The sequence below is a fragment of the Lathamus discolor genome, chromosome 13, assembly GCF_037157495.1.
Source record: "Lathamus discolor isolate bLatDis1 chromosome 13, bLatDis1.hap1, whole genome shotgun sequence".
Classification (NCBI taxonomy): Eukaryota; Metazoa; Chordata; class Aves; order Psittaciformes; family Psittacidae; genus Lathamus; species Lathamus discolor.
The window spans coordinates 9,646,273-9,663,829 of NC_088896.1; the positions used below are offsets into that span (position 1 = coordinate 9,646,273).

At 43.4% G+C, this 17,557-nt stretch overlaps 1 protein-coding gene across 1 annotated transcript in view; it reads right to left on the reverse strand.

The window, feature by feature from the left end:
• Nucleotides 1–4,146: 4,146 nt before the first annotated feature.
• Nucleotides 4,147–17,557, reverse strand: part of CACNG4 (calcium voltage-gated channel auxiliary subunit gamma 4) — a 39,217-nt gene continuing 25,806 nt past the window's right edge. The window contains exons 2-4 of the mRNA XM_065693629.1: nt 10,568–10,651; nt 5,522–5,662; nt 4,147–4,685 (exon numbers count right to left, since the gene is read on the reverse strand). Of these exons, the coding sequence (XP_065549701.1) occupies nt 4,147–4,685; nt 5,522–5,662; nt 10,568–10,651 (764 nt within the window). The remainder of the gene's footprint in view (nt 4,686–5,521; nt 5,663–10,567; nt 10,652–17,557) is intronic.

The following is a 17,557-nucleotide window of genomic DNA, read 5'->3' on the forward strand; positions in this document are numbered from 1 at the left end:
GCAGTGCCTCTGGCCAGTATACCAGTCTCAAAACAGGCACAGAAACCAGTGTGTCACATATGGGCCAAGCTTAACCTGGAAACAGAAGGTTTTTCTTAGTTTCTAACCCAAATACTGTGAAGATAGCTTATCTCGGTGGTCTGGGGGACCACAAGAATAGTTTTCTCTCCTTTAACATATTGGCTTCTAATAACATGCCCAGCTACAATCAAAATAGGTGGAAACGTGGAAGAAATAAACACAGAAATCTCAGCTCAGAGAATCTGGAAGTTCAAAGTCTATGTACCTTTCTCCACACACACACATCAAAATGAATACATTTAAAATGGTTTATTTAAAAAGTAAGGATTAAGTACATTATACATGGTTGTGATTATACCGGTAGAACTGAAACACAGTGGAAATCACACTTTAGAACTGCAGACAGAAAGGTAACCTCAAGGGACGTGATATATTAGCCCTTGTGGATATGTGATCCATACAGAAAGAAAAGGAAATATAAAAATAGTTTACTGTTAGATGTACGGGCACATGAAGTGATTTCTCCTTTTACTCCTATTTTATATGAGAAACTAGGAAGAGAGCTGATGATACACCTGAAAACTTTGTTTCCTGGAAAATAGAGCCTGATCCCATATCATTTATTAGTTAGGTCTGCTCTCACAGGATAATACCAAAAGGCTGATTTTTGCGTTAATGACGTGATGATATCTGCAGGCCTTGTTGAGAAATGGGGGCTAATTTGTTCGATGCCGTCCAGGGAAAGCAGGGAGATGTGGAAGAACAGATGATTTTTATTCGTATCTTTTTGAACTATCACTGAGTGGTTGCAAACTCTGAGCACAGTCTTCTGTTCAGACAGATCAGCCATGGAGCGAGACACTGCTCATGGGCAGGAGTGATGTGACTTTTTCAGTGTCGTCAGAATCACAGTTTTCCACTGGAAAAGACTGATTTGGGGGGGATTTTTTTTTTTTAACAGGAATTGTTCAATGAAACAACTTTCTTTTTGCTTTGATTAAATTATTATTATTAGTTAAATTATTGTTAAAGATTTAATTATTATTACTGTGCTGCGATTTGACATAGACCATGGGTTTTAAATCACAGCCCCCATCTCCCACAGGACAAAAGCTCTGGTCCCTGTTATCTCCTTGTATCTTTGCTCCCTGTCTGTACCCTGTATCCCATGAGCGTCCCATGAATACTCGCTCGCTCCATCTCCATTTTCAAAGGTGCTTTCTGAAGGAGGACTCAGACCGAAACAGGGCATCGTTCTCAGAGAGCTGCTGAAACCGGCCCTGCTCTGGGGAGGAGGCTCTGGCAAAGAGGAACATCCCAAAACACTCGGTAAGACTCTTTTGTCATCATCGTGTAAAAACACTGCATGTGCCTCTGCAGGTCTGACCCGGGCTGTAAGGAAGCCTCGGGCTTTGGCTGGAATCAGATGGTTGGTTTTAAACACATTCACTGGAGAATGATGATTAAAAGAACAAACCCAACGCGTGAAGCAAACCTCACACTGTCAACTTCCAGTTCAATGGACATGAGCTTAGAAAAACAGCCTATATCTAACTCCTGGTTTTAAAGGGAATGGTTTTATTCTTAATTACAGTAAACACGAATGAGGACTTATTTCTAACTATTAGTTTTATTAACACAGTGGGAAACAAATAGTTCTGGGAAATTGCACTTGAAAAATACATCGACTATAATTAGATGTAAATTAATTAGCACTTAGTATGACACACTAATGAGACAGAAGGTTGGTGTTTTGTTTTCATTGCAAACTTCTACTTCTACCATAGCTAATCAAAGTATTTGAATATTACGAAGTCTCAAAAAGTAGGAAATAATTTATTGTTTGAAAGCATAAAGATTCTTGTAAAAAAAACCTTTCATCAAGAACTTTAACAATTTTAGAACTCTTTTATGTTGTCCTAGCCGAAAAGTAGGTAAAAAAGTTTTCTTGTCTGCCTCTGAATTTTCTCTTTAAAAAGCTTGCGTAACGTCTCTCTCCATCGTGTGTTGGTACAGAAAGTAGCACAACATTTTCTACTTTTCAATTGTTCCCATCCCTCCATTCACTTCAGGTCTCAGAGTTCAGAGGTTTGAAAAAAGGATCCCAGCAGAGTTTTAACCTGAATGGAAACTCTTAATAAGCAGGGATGAAGGCTCCAACCCACCTCCGCCAAAATAACCATGTTGCTTTGCCAGGCTGAGGGCGAGGCAGAGCTTAACAGCGACTAGGGGAAGACTTTAGCTTACAATTGAGACTTGTGTCTTGGTTCTTGCAAGGAGAGAGGCTTAAGCAGGGTTTACCTGGAGGGGAGGAAGGATTCAACTTGCTTTTTGGGTTGTTAAGGCAGCTCCTCCGGGATTTCCCTGGAGGACTTGGTTCCACTACCTGAAAGCCTCATATCCAAAACACCACTTAGTCACTGATGCTGTGGCCATCGCAAGATGAATTAAGACTAAAGAGGTTTTAACAGTTTGGCTGAGCTCTCCCACTATCAGTGAGCCATGTTTTCCAAATCATGACTTTTTTTCTTGTCACTTCTTTAGTCTTCTGGTAGCAAAGATTTTCTGGCCAAAGATGATGGGTATATAATCTACAGGAATTAGATGCTCCTCTCTCACTGCACCTAATTCATCCAAGGGGAATTGGGCACCTCATTCTCATATGGCTTGGTTGAGCGGTCACTAAAATTAACATGAGTAGTATTAAATTAAATTACCTTTGAGTCGGGCCCTCGAGCTTTGAGATTCCAAGCCTACATGTAAAAAAATGAAAGCAGGAATTTGAAAGAAAAAGGATATTTCAGACTTTTTTTAGAAACATACAGAAGCAAAAGGGTACAAATTAGTTCCCCCTTAGGTGATGCATAGAGTTGTCTGTGGGCTCTCTGCACGTCAGTAGATTCACCATTACAAAATAAATTAAATTAGACCAAACCATCATTTCCATCTAAAAGCAACTATACCTTGCACCATGCGGCACTTATTCATAATAAAAAGAGTTTAATAAATATCTCATAAACGGTGATTATTTTTTGTTCTGGTTTAAAAAATACAAAGTTGTCATCCGTTCTGTTAACACTCAGTCCCCATCGCTGCAGGAAGTTTTGCTAGTCCGAACATATTAGCTTCTCATTTTCTCACGCACATTGCTTAGGTATCTTAGTTTCCAGTAGCGTTAGTGTTGCACTTGTGAAGCAGTAAGGAAAACAGGAATGCAGTCGCAGGGAACCGGCCACCCTGGCTCAGCTCTGCTTCTCACTCTTGCTATAAGTAGTCTATAGGGGCTCCTGACAGACAGCACTCAGCACCTTGCCAGATCAGGCACTAGGGCTAGTCGAAATGAGAATTCAAGTTTTCTAAATGTTAGGCAAGAAATGATATTTGCAAATATGCTCAAGTCCCACCTACTTTAATCCTTCCCTTTTTAGGTGTTTCAGGATGCACCCACCCTCTTCTCCCCTACCTGCATTGCCCCGAGGGACGACTTACACCAGAAACGGGAGACCCCCTTGCACCCCATCAGGGAGTCTGTAATGCTCAGCATGCGGGTGCTCTGCGGTTTCAGTAGCACAGGTCAGTTTTAGAAAGTGTTGCCTTCAAAAATATTCCCCTTTTTTCTTTTTTTTTTTCTTTTTTTTTCTTTTCTTTTTTTTTTTTTTTTGGAAAGAGGCAAAGCTTACGCTGCGTCAAAGGGAAGTGGCTCGCTTGAGGAGCAGTTCGTATTCATCCTTGGGCTCGGTTATAAATTACATTTGCAAGTTCGTACTAAGGGATCTCAACATTAGAAAAAAAGAAGTACAACAATTTCTCTGTAATCCTTTAAAACACACTGGTGGCCAGTCCTTTGCAGTTTCTCCACGACTTTGTACACACTACAGAAGTGCAGGAACATGAACCGCCTTCATCTTGTGACACCAAGAACTGAAAGAAACGAACTCCAAATAGCTTCAAAAAAAGCTACGAGCGTGTGATATCGTTATGTTGGTCCAGAGGATCTCCACTTGCTATCTCAACACATGCCACAATTCAAGAGGTGAGAGGGTATTTTAACATCGCTCCTTCTCTCTCATGACCGATCCATTCTGTTTCGTTATTTCTTCAAAAAGCAGGGGAAAGGAAGGTGCTTCAAACAGGCGTTGTTCTCCTGTTGACCATGTTGACATGGAGTCCTTCCTTAAACTCCTTCTGAAGGAAGTTGTGAACCTGCAGAAAACTGGCTTCTTGGTCTGCGTTGTAGCTGGCAGCGGTTGTAACCTTCAAAGGCTCTCTGGAAAGAGTGTACATGGAAATCTCATTCATGGGAATGGTGCTTGCTATCTTCATGCCAACTGGAGAAATGTCTCTAGATGGAGAAGGTTCTGTAGACCGAGAACTGGATCTGGACCTCCGCCTCCTGTACCTGTAACTTGGCATCCTGGCATAAGGAGAACTGGAAGAAGTCTTAAGGAATTCCCTCCTGGTCTTAAACCTCAGCTCTTTGTTCTTCTCAATATAAATGTTCACAGCCAGAACGCCTATGGTTTCAGCCACGATGAAAGACAAGGCTCCAAAATAAAAAGACCAACCATAGTTGTAATGGTTCTTTTTGTCCTCATCTCGCTTGTCACTCGGGTCACCTGTGTTGCTTGATATGTAGACAATGATCCCTATGATATTACTTAGTCCTAGAGACAGAAAAACATAAATCAGTGGTTATGTGCCTGGGAAGATAAAACTCAAACCAGGGTACTTCCTGGACCTGAATCGTTCAAAGAAATTTTATTGCATTTATTTACTCTTCCGTTTGTCTCAAGATTTTATTCATTCTTGAAAAACAAAGAACAGATCCACATCTGGGTCACACGCGCTCACATGGGTCCCAAAATGCTCATCAGGATTTGTCCCCACCTCTTCATTGCCACTGTGGGAAAGAAGTAGCATATGGGAGCTCGCTAATATTGTTAGTGGGATTCTAACATTCAGGATAATAATAAGAAATAATAAGTTTTGAGCTCAAGGCTATGGCTGTTCACCTTCATCAAGATAAGTTCTCTTCCACCTTGCTGAATTTTCATCTATATGCAGCGTGCTTAATCCCAGCTTCAGGGAAAGCTATTAACAATGTGGACGACTCTCTGCGATGTTTCTAGTGTGAAAAATGGGCTCACCTATCACAGGTGAATGTTCTCTGCCATCATAGGAAAGAAAAAGGCCCTGGATGTAAGAGGTGCCTGATTCATCTAATGTTTCATACATTTTAAATAGTGCAAAACCTGCTTGTTACTGAGTTTAGCCTCCTTTTGCAGGAAAACGAAAAGCTTTTCTAGAATATACTTGTTCTAGAGCTTCAAAACATGATTTCATCTTGAGCAGTTTGCCCAGTGTGATGTTGTCAGTGCCCCCCGTCCAGAAAAGGGGTTTATATTTTATACGTCAGGGAGAGAACTGCCAACACGCTTCTCCACAGTCCTTTTCAGTTTAAAAAGGCAGCACTTAAGGACCCAATTTAAAGGGAACATACCTGCTGCAACAAAGAGAATCCCAGCACTGAGAATAATGTTGTTTTTGCTGTTGTAAATCCTTCCTGCTCCGACACAGAGTCCTCCCAGCAACAGCAATATTGTGCTTAGGATGGGGAACACACTGGAGGCACGGACAATGCCTGGAGGGGAGATAGATAGGGGGGAAACCAAGACAGACAGTAATCATTTCAGATGCCTCCTCAAGCAAGTACAGAGCTTACAAAGTCTCAAAACCTTTTGCTTTTGCTGGAATTATCACTGATTCTGCATTTCTGGGCACATTTTTGGGAGCCAAGGCCATGGATAGGTGGCCAATGTGGCACGGACACTCTTCACCAAATAGCTTAAATCTCTTTCTCCTAGAACACCCAGAGTTACCACCATTATCTGAAGCTACCTTGTACAGAGCATCTCTGGCAAAGCATGAGGTGAGTGACAGCATCACGCAGGGAGCAGCAGTGAAAAATTCATGAGCTGGCTACGAACCCTACACCTGGGGATGGCTTCCGCAGACAGATCCGTTCCGTGATACATCCACAAGGTGAGCAAATTACAGCTCTTGAAGTCTGCAGCGTTTGCGTTGCCAGCGAGCGCAGCTAATAACCCCTTCTTCTGTTGTTCAGTACCGAGGCTGTTGAAACCTTTCTGATTGTTAAGGGAGAAATTTCAACAAGTGTGTCTCGGATGTTCGTGTTTAGTTTCCTGACAGCTAAGTAGAGCCATTAAAAATTCTGTGTGCTTCAGTCCATTCACCAGAATGGGCTATAAAATCCCTGGAAAAAAGATTTAAAACGCCACTTCAAGCCAGCTTTCAAAGTCGGGTCACTACAAGACTAAGCAGCAATCGAAAGGGAAGTGGCAGGGAGGGAACAAAAAGGCTGAGGGAAAAATAAACAAGCACAAGGAGAGAGATGTCTGTGTTGTAAAACCAGAGGGGTGAAACCTGGTAGGCGTCCCTGAAAGGCAGAGCGAGGAAATGAGTTATATCATTGTAGAGAGAGAGGATTTTGTTGAAGAATGGGAGATAAGGTGCTGAATACTGCTGTGGAAAACAGGATTGCCCCAAAGCTGGGGACAGTGGAGAGGCAAAGGCGCAGAGGGGAGTCCCATCAGGGTGAGCGGGTGCATGGGGTCAGAGGCTGCTGTCACAGGGAGCAAACCTCCACCTGGCTGGATCTGCTGCTGTGGTGCCATTCCCAGTGTGCGCTTTTCCGGGTGCCATCCATGAGCAGTGCCCGTTTCCCAAGGAGAATCGGCCAGATGTTACAGCTGATGCTTTCCCATTTTACTTTTGATGGCCGTGGCATTCCCAATTCAGTGAATTGCTTCCTAACGATTCCCCTGGTAACCGGTGGCACGACTCCCACTGACTGCAAAAGGGACAGGGCTGGGCATTTAAAGTGCTTTTGTGAGTGATGCAAAGCCCCCCCGGGAGCCCCGGCTACGGTCCCAGCCCTCATTAGGATGGTGCAAACGTAAAGCCAAAAGGACAGTCCCTGCCTGGGAAGCTTATGCCTGTATCGATCTGCAACAGTGAGAGAAGTCTGTCTCCTACCAAACCCGGCAATGTCGCTGCACGTGTCCTCTACAGACAGGGCATTTTCTAACCGGATCTAAACCCAATTCAGCCGATGCATTACTATTCAGACAGTGTCCTGCGATAATTGGCAAATCCAAGCAATGAGGGTGTAAGTTTCTAATCAAAGCCTGTTGAGTGGTGAGAGCCTGTTCTGTTGTCCTGGGTGTATTCCCACATGTGTAGTGTGAAGTAACGGTGCTTTGGCCTTTAGGTCAGTTTTTAAAGTCAATTATTAGAAACAGATTCAATGTCATCTCCGTGCTGCTGGACATGAAGGCACCCTAAATCACCCTCCGTTAGTGTCCTGGCAAAGGACAGCGTGGCTTTAAAATCTACTGTGGCCCACCCTTTCTGGCCGTTGTTTCCTCTATTTTATGGTCTTGCTATTTATAATGATTTCAATTAAATCAAAGAGCTTTCCTAAAATGCTTCAGTGATATCATCAGCAGGAACTTGCCAGACACGCCAAATATAGGGAGTGGGCCGTTCTGCTTGTAGCAATAATCTCCAGAGATGACTTTTCTACAGTAGAATGAATACGAAGAGAAAGAAAATCAATATGAATTAATTTTATTCACATTTATTTGTAATTAATTAATATGGAGAGAAAGAAAACGCCAGTGTTCTCTTCTTGTAGAACTCTACTGTGTATTTTTTTCCTACAATGTGTAGCTCTGGAATTTAAAAGGAAGCTCATAGGTACCATGTAGAATTTACATATGGCTCCTGATACTGGTAATAAAACGACAACACATCAAAACCCATTAAGGCAATCTGATTTTTGCTTTCTCCCCTGCTTTCTTTTCCCCTTGTTTACCATCCTGTCTGTTTACATCGGCTGCTCTGCACTGCTATGCCTTGCGACACCTCCTTCAGTGGAGCGCTGTGGCTCCTCCCCATGGGGCTGTGAGCCCCTGTGCTCTGCTCATGCTTTTATTCTCCTCCAAAAGGCAGGAGCCAAGCAAACAGCTTTAAAAAGGGGATTCTATAGCATGTGGGAAAGAAGTGTATACATGCCCTGGGAATGGGGTCCCTCTCCTCACTTTTGCATCGCAGCAGAGCCTCACATACGCAGTTAGCATGAGTATGGCCAAAATCTCTTCTTCTGCAAAGGGAGAGGTGCATGTGCTTCATGCAGTGCTGGGCTCGAGCAGCTTGGTGTCCATGGGCTGCAGAAATGCAAGAGAGGGAGGAAGCTGGAGCACGTGCCTGGGGTTGAGTGATGCTGGCACCAGCCCTGGGGACTGCATGGGCACTCTGCGCATGGCAATGGTACCCTGCCTCTTGCTGCGGCTCTGAACACACATGTGAAGGGGATTGTTTTAGACATCACAATTGGTGTGTGTTGTCATAAGGAAGGTTCAACAGGATGGGTCTTATGTGAGCTCTTTTGCACGTGTTAGTGGTCACTGTGGCTGCTGCTCACTTAGTTTTGCCTGAATACCAAAAGGCAAAATCTAAACTCCTGCTCCTACCCGTACCCTGGACCAAAGTCTCCTAAAATTGGTCTTTTTTCACTGATTTCAATGGGCTTTTGAACCAATGCTTGATTCTGCTAGCACCATGATGTTTACACCTATCTCAGGCCTCTATTAGAGTGGTCACTGTGGAGCAGGCTGAGACCTCTCATGCTGCTCTTTCAGGAGCACCAGATGAACACAGCATTGGCACATTTGTCAAAGCCAGACAGGAACAATAAGGATTACCCTCGCCGTGGCCCTCTGAGAAACTTGAGCCAAAAAATGGCTAAAGAACATGGTGAATGATACAGAGACAGAGACTGCAAAGGTGTTGCACAGAGGGCAAAAACGGGACAGAATGTCTCACGTCTCCTTTGAAACAGGATGCAAATATGCTCGTCTTAGACAATGATCCGATCCCTATTACATGTACATATGAGCTCATCTCTTCAGGATTTAGATACATAGCCTTTTAGTAATCTCTAAATCAACTGTATGCGTTTTAAGTGGAGCTTCAGTTTTTCTTACAAAGTTAAGCGGAGGAGCCCTGTTATCTGTGCAGGCGATGTGAGGATGAGCTCTCCTCTGTGGGGCTCATTTTGCAGAAGACATAAAGGGTTGGACCAGCTTGTTTTTAAGATCTGCACTTAGTCACTTTGGAAAACAACTTTTAGGAACACCCGTCACAAGCACACTTACAGCCAATTTACCAATCTCATGTCTTACAGCAGAGCTGTAGACTGCTTTTCCCAGTTCCCTCTTCTCTCCAAATCAAGAAGGCATAACACGCTTTTATCAAGATGCTACTTAATTCCTCTTTCCTTTACAGGCCTTTTACTAATGATGTTTGTTTCTTAAAGCTGACTTGGCATCCATTTAACATTAATTCCAAGTCTTTCTATGAAAGATAAATGCAGCTGTGCTCGCACTGTGCTCCCCTGCCTTCGCCTGAGCACTGAAATCATGTCACCCAAGCGCTATGACTGATCTAAATTGAGAAGAGTAAAGAGCAAAAAAATCTGGGTTTTCTGGTAAAGTGTCCTTTTTGGAGATTGATACTTTCTTCTCCTGTTAGTAACTAGAATTTGTTTCCCAGAAGGGAGCAGAAGGGCAGAGTGGTTCTCTAAGTGGTGTTTCAGGTAATTAATAGCAGTGTAATTGAGAAGTGTTTTGACTTGCCGGGTGTCTCAGCCATCAGCTCATTCATTGCTCCCTGAAGCTTTCCTAGCGCCTTGTGAACTTTCTTGGTAAAGGGCACTGCTTTCAGCTTTTGTGGCCAGCTCAAAGGGAGCAGTGAGGCTGCGCATCCTCTGGGCAGTCGGAAATCTAACTCAAACTCTGCAGGTTCCAAGACTTCCCATCAGCTGAGTGAGTGGTCATCTGCAGGAGCTGAAATGATTGCCCGTAGTTCAAACACCAGGCTGGTGGATGAAATTACTTCCATAGTAATTCCATGCACAGAGCAGCAATGGCTGGCTGTCCATGCAGGGAAGCCACAGCCCATGTTCATGCTGAGATTTTGCTGTTAACTGCAGAAATTTCAGCTTCCTTCCTACAATGCAGTAATTTCACTGCAGGGGGAGGTGGCTCAGCAGCTGCAAAGGATGAGGCTTCAGTAAGGGTTGGGTTTAAGCATCAGGAAATGCTTAACCCACTCCTCAAACTGGTTTTGATACCCTGATCGGATAAATAATCCCTCTGTAAAATGCCCTTACCAGTCTGGGAATGATGGCTGTAGTTTTCATTTGGAAATTTTCCATATATTTAGAGAATGGGCACTACAATTGAAAGTATTCCAACGGTTGAAGGAAACCCTTGAAATGGGGGTCCCCATTGTCATGGTTGTGTCAGGGGCAGCGTGAACTGGGCATCCATCACCACTGCTCTGTATCACCCAGTTTGGACCAGTCTCTTGCAGTGAATAAGACTTGCTTGATTCCACTTTATGCAATAGAAACCCAGAAACATCCCTCTGGCCTCTGTATTAGGTATTACTTTTCACTTACGGAGAAGGTATTCTGAGCTGTCATGGTCATAGTCATTGTCTTCAGGGAAATGGTTGATTCGGAAGCAATGTCCTTTGTAGATTCCTAAATGAAAAGAAAGCAAATGTAACACATGAGGAGCAGAACCAGGTAAATGCGCTTCTGCCAGCTCTGCTTTGTTCCCTTTTCCTCCAAGGTCGCGTTAGTGAATTTTTCTCCTGTAGTGTTGGTCACAAACCACCTCTCAAGTCATGATTTTGGGGCAGATTGGGCTGAAGCCTCTCTGAAGAAAGGGAGAGCCAGGATTTCTGGGCTCTTTTCTTCAGTCTGCTGCTAATATAGTTCTCTTGAGATCTGAAATCTCTGCTTTATAAGCACTGTGCTTATCTTAACAAGCACACTGAGTTTGCAAAGCTTCTTTCTGTTCCTAGAGTGACTGTCACTCTGGGTCCCTGCTCTGGGGTGGTGGTCCACAGCAAAGCCAAGTACCAATCCAGCTCCCATCACCTCTCCTGTCTCATCCCCAGTGAAGTGCTGGTTTCCCTTATCAGAACTGTCGGTTGTTGAACTGTCTGAGGACTCTTCAGTTACTCTCTCAGCTTGGAAAACAAGTCCATAAATCTCTTCCTGCCCCAATTTAAACCCGTAAGTCCCCCTCAACATTGGCTCAGCTTTTAATGGCGTATTTGTTTAGTTAACTGTTAGCCTGTGCAGCAAGTCAGGTGTGAGTGTGCACTCCTGATACCTGAAGGAACAATACCAGAGCTGGTTGGATGAACCCCTCGCTCGACTGAACAAGATAAGGTTCAGCACTTTGTCCATCTGGATAAAGCTTTACATTAGTATTTTGTATTCTATCACGGTTATCCATGGCCACATCCAGTCTTAGCTGCTGTTGGGTAGTTGCACTGCAAGCTGCACAGGGACCTCTCCCCAGGGAGCTTATTGCAGGAGCGAAGCTCCAAGGTGTGATTCTGCCTTGGTGCTTTCATTATTCATTAACCAACACTTTCGTGCCCGGGAACATACATCACCCAGGATGAGTTATCCTCTGCACAGGGGTTTCGGTGCTTACAGCTCGAGCTGGCAGAAGGATTTAAAAACCTTCAGTTAATACCGCTTTAACAGAAGCACAGCTGCAGTCTGGAGGATATAAATGTGGATTTATTTCACTACCTATTACCAATGATTACAAAGATCTCAAAAGAATTACTAATCCGGAGGATTTAAATTGCACCCTGCGAGTGTCAACTGCAGGTTTGCTACTACAGTGCGTTTAATTCTTCCAGTAAAAGATGTATCTACTCTAATTGCGGTAACGGCTCAGGCTTTCTCTGCACAGCACTTCAAAGGCTGTGAACAAGAAGTGGCTCATGTCACATCTGGAAGCGACACACCTGCCCTGTCTGCCAGGCGGAGGAGAGCCCTTCAGCTGGGACTGCTCCTGCTAAGCGCGTTTGTCCGCGCATCCCTCTGCCATCAGCTGCTTCGTCACCCGCTATGGCTCTCCAGCAAGGCAATCCAAAACCCAGCTTTTAAAGATCCCACTGCTTATTTTTATGGCAGTTCACACAGTGAAATTAAATCGCTCCCAGCTTAACAGGGCCTGTGAGGTTGGATGGTCATTTCTTTGAGCCTCTTCATTACGGTGTGCTGATTTAGAGGAAATACATTCAGAGTATAATTTTTATCCTCTTGTATTCATTAAGGAAAAAATAAATCTGAATCATCTTCTCATCCTGATTTCCCATGAAATAGGCTTTTCAATGACTCTGCGCTTGTGTGTGTCTGGTGGGGCCACCTGAACGTACTTCTGCATGTGCTTCTGTGTGTACTTTATATACATACAGTCTGTATGTACTTCTCCAATAACTTTCAAGGTAGTTGGTTGTATTTATCCACAGCTGATAAAAAAGTAGGAGTATCACAGGTAACTGAGCTCCCACAAGAGGATGATATGAGAAGGAGAAAGCTCTGTCCATTGAAAGCTCAGTCCATTGAAAGACGCTTTGTGAACTTGAACATTCACAGCATGGACATGGACAACAGCCCAAATAAATGTTCTACTTCCAGAAACTCAGTTAAGAGGTAAGAAGTTCTGCGAGACTGAAATGTTCCCTAAGCCCCTTCTGTTTGCAGCACTGATGGATTGATGGAGGGTTTTGGTCTCTGTGAAATGGCCTTACATTATTAAACTTCTGGATGAAATGGGCCCCTCAGCAGAAGTTTCTCTTATGCGGAGGCCATGAAGCCATCCCTTCCTCCACAGGACTGAAACGCATCAGCAGGACAGGATGGGCTGGTATTAGCAGTGTCTGGGCTATTCCTCTTTTACGGTTGGAGACCTTCATTTCCTGGTGCTTATATAAGCCAAGCAGAGGTGAGCAAAGAGTTTAATTAGCCCCAAACAGAAAATTCCAGATGAGCTTGAGGTTTGTCTTCTATTTCCAGTTTTTAGGAATACTGTGGTTGGTCGTTCTGGCCAACTTTATATAGAAATAGCAAATTACTGTGAAATTTGGACCTGTATCAAAGCCTGGGAATCCAAAATATTCTTCCCAATATTTTTTCTATAGATCAGGTCATAGATACTGGCTCAGGGTCCTCTCTAGTGTCCATGGTATTTGATACCTAATAACAGCAGCAGACTGGATAAATTTTTCCATAAACTTAACAGGTATCATATAACTCTGCAGCAGCTTATTAAACTTTCAGTGAGGCTTGAAGGTGCTATCGTGAACCCTGGTGATCTGCAGCGTATTGAGGGCTCTTTTAATCCATAAAGTATCAGAAACAAAGGCTTGCTGGGAAGTGTAACAGTACCTGGTTTTTTTCATCATGATGGACTATTTGAAACTCAGGTTGGAGGAATATTAAAACTAGCAGGGTGGAAGCTATTGGAGCAGGATGAGCTTTGGAAGCACAACAGCAGAGTCTGACTTGTACTTAAACACAACAAATAAAACCAAAGCAAAACAGATTCAGTGAAATACCTGGCTCTGTGCCCTAGTGCGTAAAGCAACAAAAAAGAATGAAAGGAAACAGGAGAGGTGGAAACACCTCAATTAAATTCAGTAATAACCATTCTGCGGCATCTGCACCAGATCTGAACTCATTGAAGCTCTCCTCAAAGGCTTCACAGAGGCTGCCTCGAGGAAATGTGTAGACGGATGTGGTCGCTGGTCCATGCTCACTCAGGCACACATGGGCCATTTCCCACACCAGAATGTGATATGAAGAGAGACGTTCTTTGCTTGAGTACGGGGATACAGTCCCTTAAATCCTTTGGAGATGGAATATTTAACTTCTACTGACGTACCCACTAGAGAGAGATAAATAAACTGCAGTCACTGCCTAACAGATACTAAAATATTGAGCAGCACTTCTGGATGCCTCTTGAGAGTAAGATGTAATACCCCACTGAGATGCTGTAAGTATTACTCTTTGAATGATTACTGATATGTTTTAATGATGCTTTTAGAAATACAAATATTATAATGCTTTTTTTTTCCTCATGATAATAATAATAACTTTGTTCTGAATTTTGAGCTAGGAGTTCAGGATCTGAGTTAACGATAATGAAGAGGCAAATTTCCTCAAGTGTTGCTGGTGGTGTAAGAACACTTTTTTCCACTGGTAGCAGCGTACATAGCTGGCATTTAAAACCTTAGAATTGTTTCTGACTCGGCTTTACTCTGTGTTCAAGGGCTTCTCCAAAAAGGTTAGCACTTTCCCAAGCTCACTAAGTGTTGTTCAGATAACTGTAATTAGAGTGTGATGTATTCCAATAATGTGATAAGGGAGGGAATCGTAGTGCCTAAGTGAAGATTTAGCTTTGTTTTGGGGTTTGAGATCTCAAAGTACAAAGAGTTTTCAACAGTAAATCAAAGTAGTGATCCCAAATTCTGATGACATACTGCCACCTCCTTGCTCTTTCTCAAATAATCCTTCAATAATCTTGCCTGTACCATTGCAGAATGGCTCACTGGGGTTTTATATTTTGACGACTGATGGTTAATGCTGTAGGATGCAAGTGCTTATTAACTGTGTTTGTGGCCATGTGTTACACGATCATGTTGTTGTTGGCCATACCATCAGCTATGTCTTTGAAACAGCCATTTCCCATTGTTAATATTTATCAATGACAACATTCCCCGATGCCCTGGAAGTGTTTGCACAATCAGATCTGGAAGATAGAGCCTTTAAATGTCTGACAGGATTTGTCAAGGCAGGCTGTACTTTTGTTTTCTCCTTTCCCTATCCCAAAACCTGTATACAACAAGATCTTTCCATAACATTAGTGTTGTGTTCTGATTTAAAATAGGTTTCCACCATGCAAGAAGCTAGCAGCTTTGCAGCAGAGGACCTTGTCTGCAGGGTACTTCTGTCAATAGCAATTTTCGTCTCCTTGCTCTGAGCACGAGCTTACGGGAGGCGATATCTGATAGCAGTGGGAGACACATGAGGATAGATGGGTCAAGCTGCTGCCTATTTCTCCATCAACAGCGTCTACAGAGCTGTTGCTAGATTAACTATTTCGTCTTCCAACCCTCTCACCTGCCCTTGGTAGTGAACCTATGCAGTAAAACATCAGGTTTAGGACTTGGTTGGGAAACCTTTCTTGTTTTCTCATGAGACATTTGCAGCCTCCTTGGATCAAACTCTCCCCTGCTAACACGCCACGTTCTTGTAATTCTTGAGCAGCTATAGATACTTGGTGAACACACGTGCACACTATTAATAGAGTTAAGCAGAGTTTTCTCCTGAGAGGGGTTATACTGATGGAATGAGGGCTCCAAATGTCAGCTGCAGAAGTGGTTGCGTGGCTACAGCAGTTACCTTCAGGCAGGTAAATACACCCAATAACTGTCCAGCCTAACATCCCACTAGCCAGCAGATTTCTTTCTGGCAAATGTGGGCCTTTTGGGATGGTTCAAAGATGTGGAATGAAATGATTTTCAAGATCATTTGACAGGAAGTGCTTGCAAATGCGGGGAATGCAAGTTGTAAGGAGCTGACTGTGTATTAAGAATAAGGCAATTTGTAAGGAGACATTGGAAATTCGGGCCCAGTGGTTCTGCTTCTTGCATTTATCCTGCGATCGAACGCTGTGCTTCAGTTCCAGAGCCAGCCATTAGCCTGATTTACTGCAACACCACTTGAATATCTGAATGTTTAAATGACAAGTTTTCTGACTCTATCAGCACAGAGAAGGCTGACTGACAGATAACATCACAGACAGCAAGAAAAACATGATGTGCAGAGTGGGGCTGTTGTAACAGAAGTCGCCTGAACACAGTGTCCACCCAAGCATGCCGTGTGAGACTGGGTTTCCTGAGCGGCATGGCTTTGCACTTCCCTCAGACAACAGTGGAGAACCTCTATTTATAGTGAGTGAGTGTCAGCACTGGACTCTGCCAGGGGAGAAAAGAAACAGTTATGTATTTTTTCGATAGGAAAGTTTCTTTGCTGACAAGTCCTGAAATTCTCTGCTGCGTGATTTGAGCAACAGCGAGCAAAGGAGATCAGACATGCCAAAAAATGTTCCTCTCTGCACAATTCATAGCATGGAGTCTATCTGTGCACTGTGTTCATTTCTTTGATTTTCCACTGGCACAACTCCCCTGTCTCACTGCATTGACACACAACGGTGAATGCAGCTGCCCAGTTAACTTTCTTTTCTCTTCATTCCTCTCATCGTAAAATCACTCTTGAAGAGGAATAAGCGGTGCACCTCCTTTTGCATTCAGAACCTACTGTTCTAGAACAGTATTGTTCAGAACCTACAGTGGTGCTGCTGCTCAAACAGGTACTATTGTGGTCCTGAGCTCTCCATTCAGGAAACAAGGAACAGCATTAGATGTTTTTCTGTTTCTTGGCACTTTATATGTTAAATTGCCCCAAGGTTGATTATTTGTCTCCCGCTGTTTGCTGAGAGTTTCACAAGCCTGTCCTTAAGTTACTTGAATGAGCACAGAGCCTGTGAGCCTCTGCCAGAGGATGTTTAATGCTGTCATTATAAAAGAAATCATGAAGTATTGATGTAGGTCGTGTGCAAAACACATCCCGTGTGAATTTGCTACCCCACATTGCTGCTGTAACGCCGCCTTCATCACCATGGAGGATGGAGCCAGCAGAGAAAGAAGCCTTGGGAAGTTAAATGCACATTTATTGGGTGTCTGCCTTTGAGAAAAGTTTGGCTGTTGTGAGAGTCTTGCAAAACTGGGAATGGTAAAGCATAGGTTTTTGAGACAGATGCTGTCTGGCACCCTGAGTCCTGCCAGGCCAGGAATTATTTGTCCATATGACATACGTCCATATGACAAATATATGTCCATATGATGTATTTTTGTTTCATCCTGAAGGTGAGTTTGACGAGCACTGGAAGTACCAGGAGTTATTGTCGTGCTTTTGCCAGGGTAGGTCTTGTTTTCAGAAAACATTTAGGATCTAAAAGAATCAGAAGTCCATTCCCATAACTGTGGGCTAGCACGGTACCATAAACCAGCTGACCATCACAAGCTTCCATACATGCTGTGGTTGGGCTAAAGCAAATGCAACTCAGCTGAGACTTTAAAAGGGATTTATCCTGAACCTTAACCATGTTTCTTTATGGGTGTTGAGAAAGTGGAACAACAATCTTTTATTGTTCTTCATTAAAGGCCTTTCCTTTTGTCTGTCTTTCATCCCATAACTCAGAATTCATGTTTCTCATTGCAGGGAGCTGAACTGCCTACTTAAGGGACAGATTCTGATTTCAGCGCAGTGGGCTTAAATCTGTCTCCCCTAGTAACAGTGATAACAGAATCTGGTCTTGTTCCTTTGTTAGCTCCCCTTCTACTTCCCGGGCAAAAGGAAAATGCTTTTAAAATGTTGAAATGTATGAAATTTGCCCCACTTTCTTCCTTAGGAGCTGTCATCTCTAACAAACCCTTTGGGTTCTTCTTTTGATCTATTTTCAATTGTCTGGTGGGCAAAGGAAAACTCCTCCTCAAATCTCCGATTTTCTTA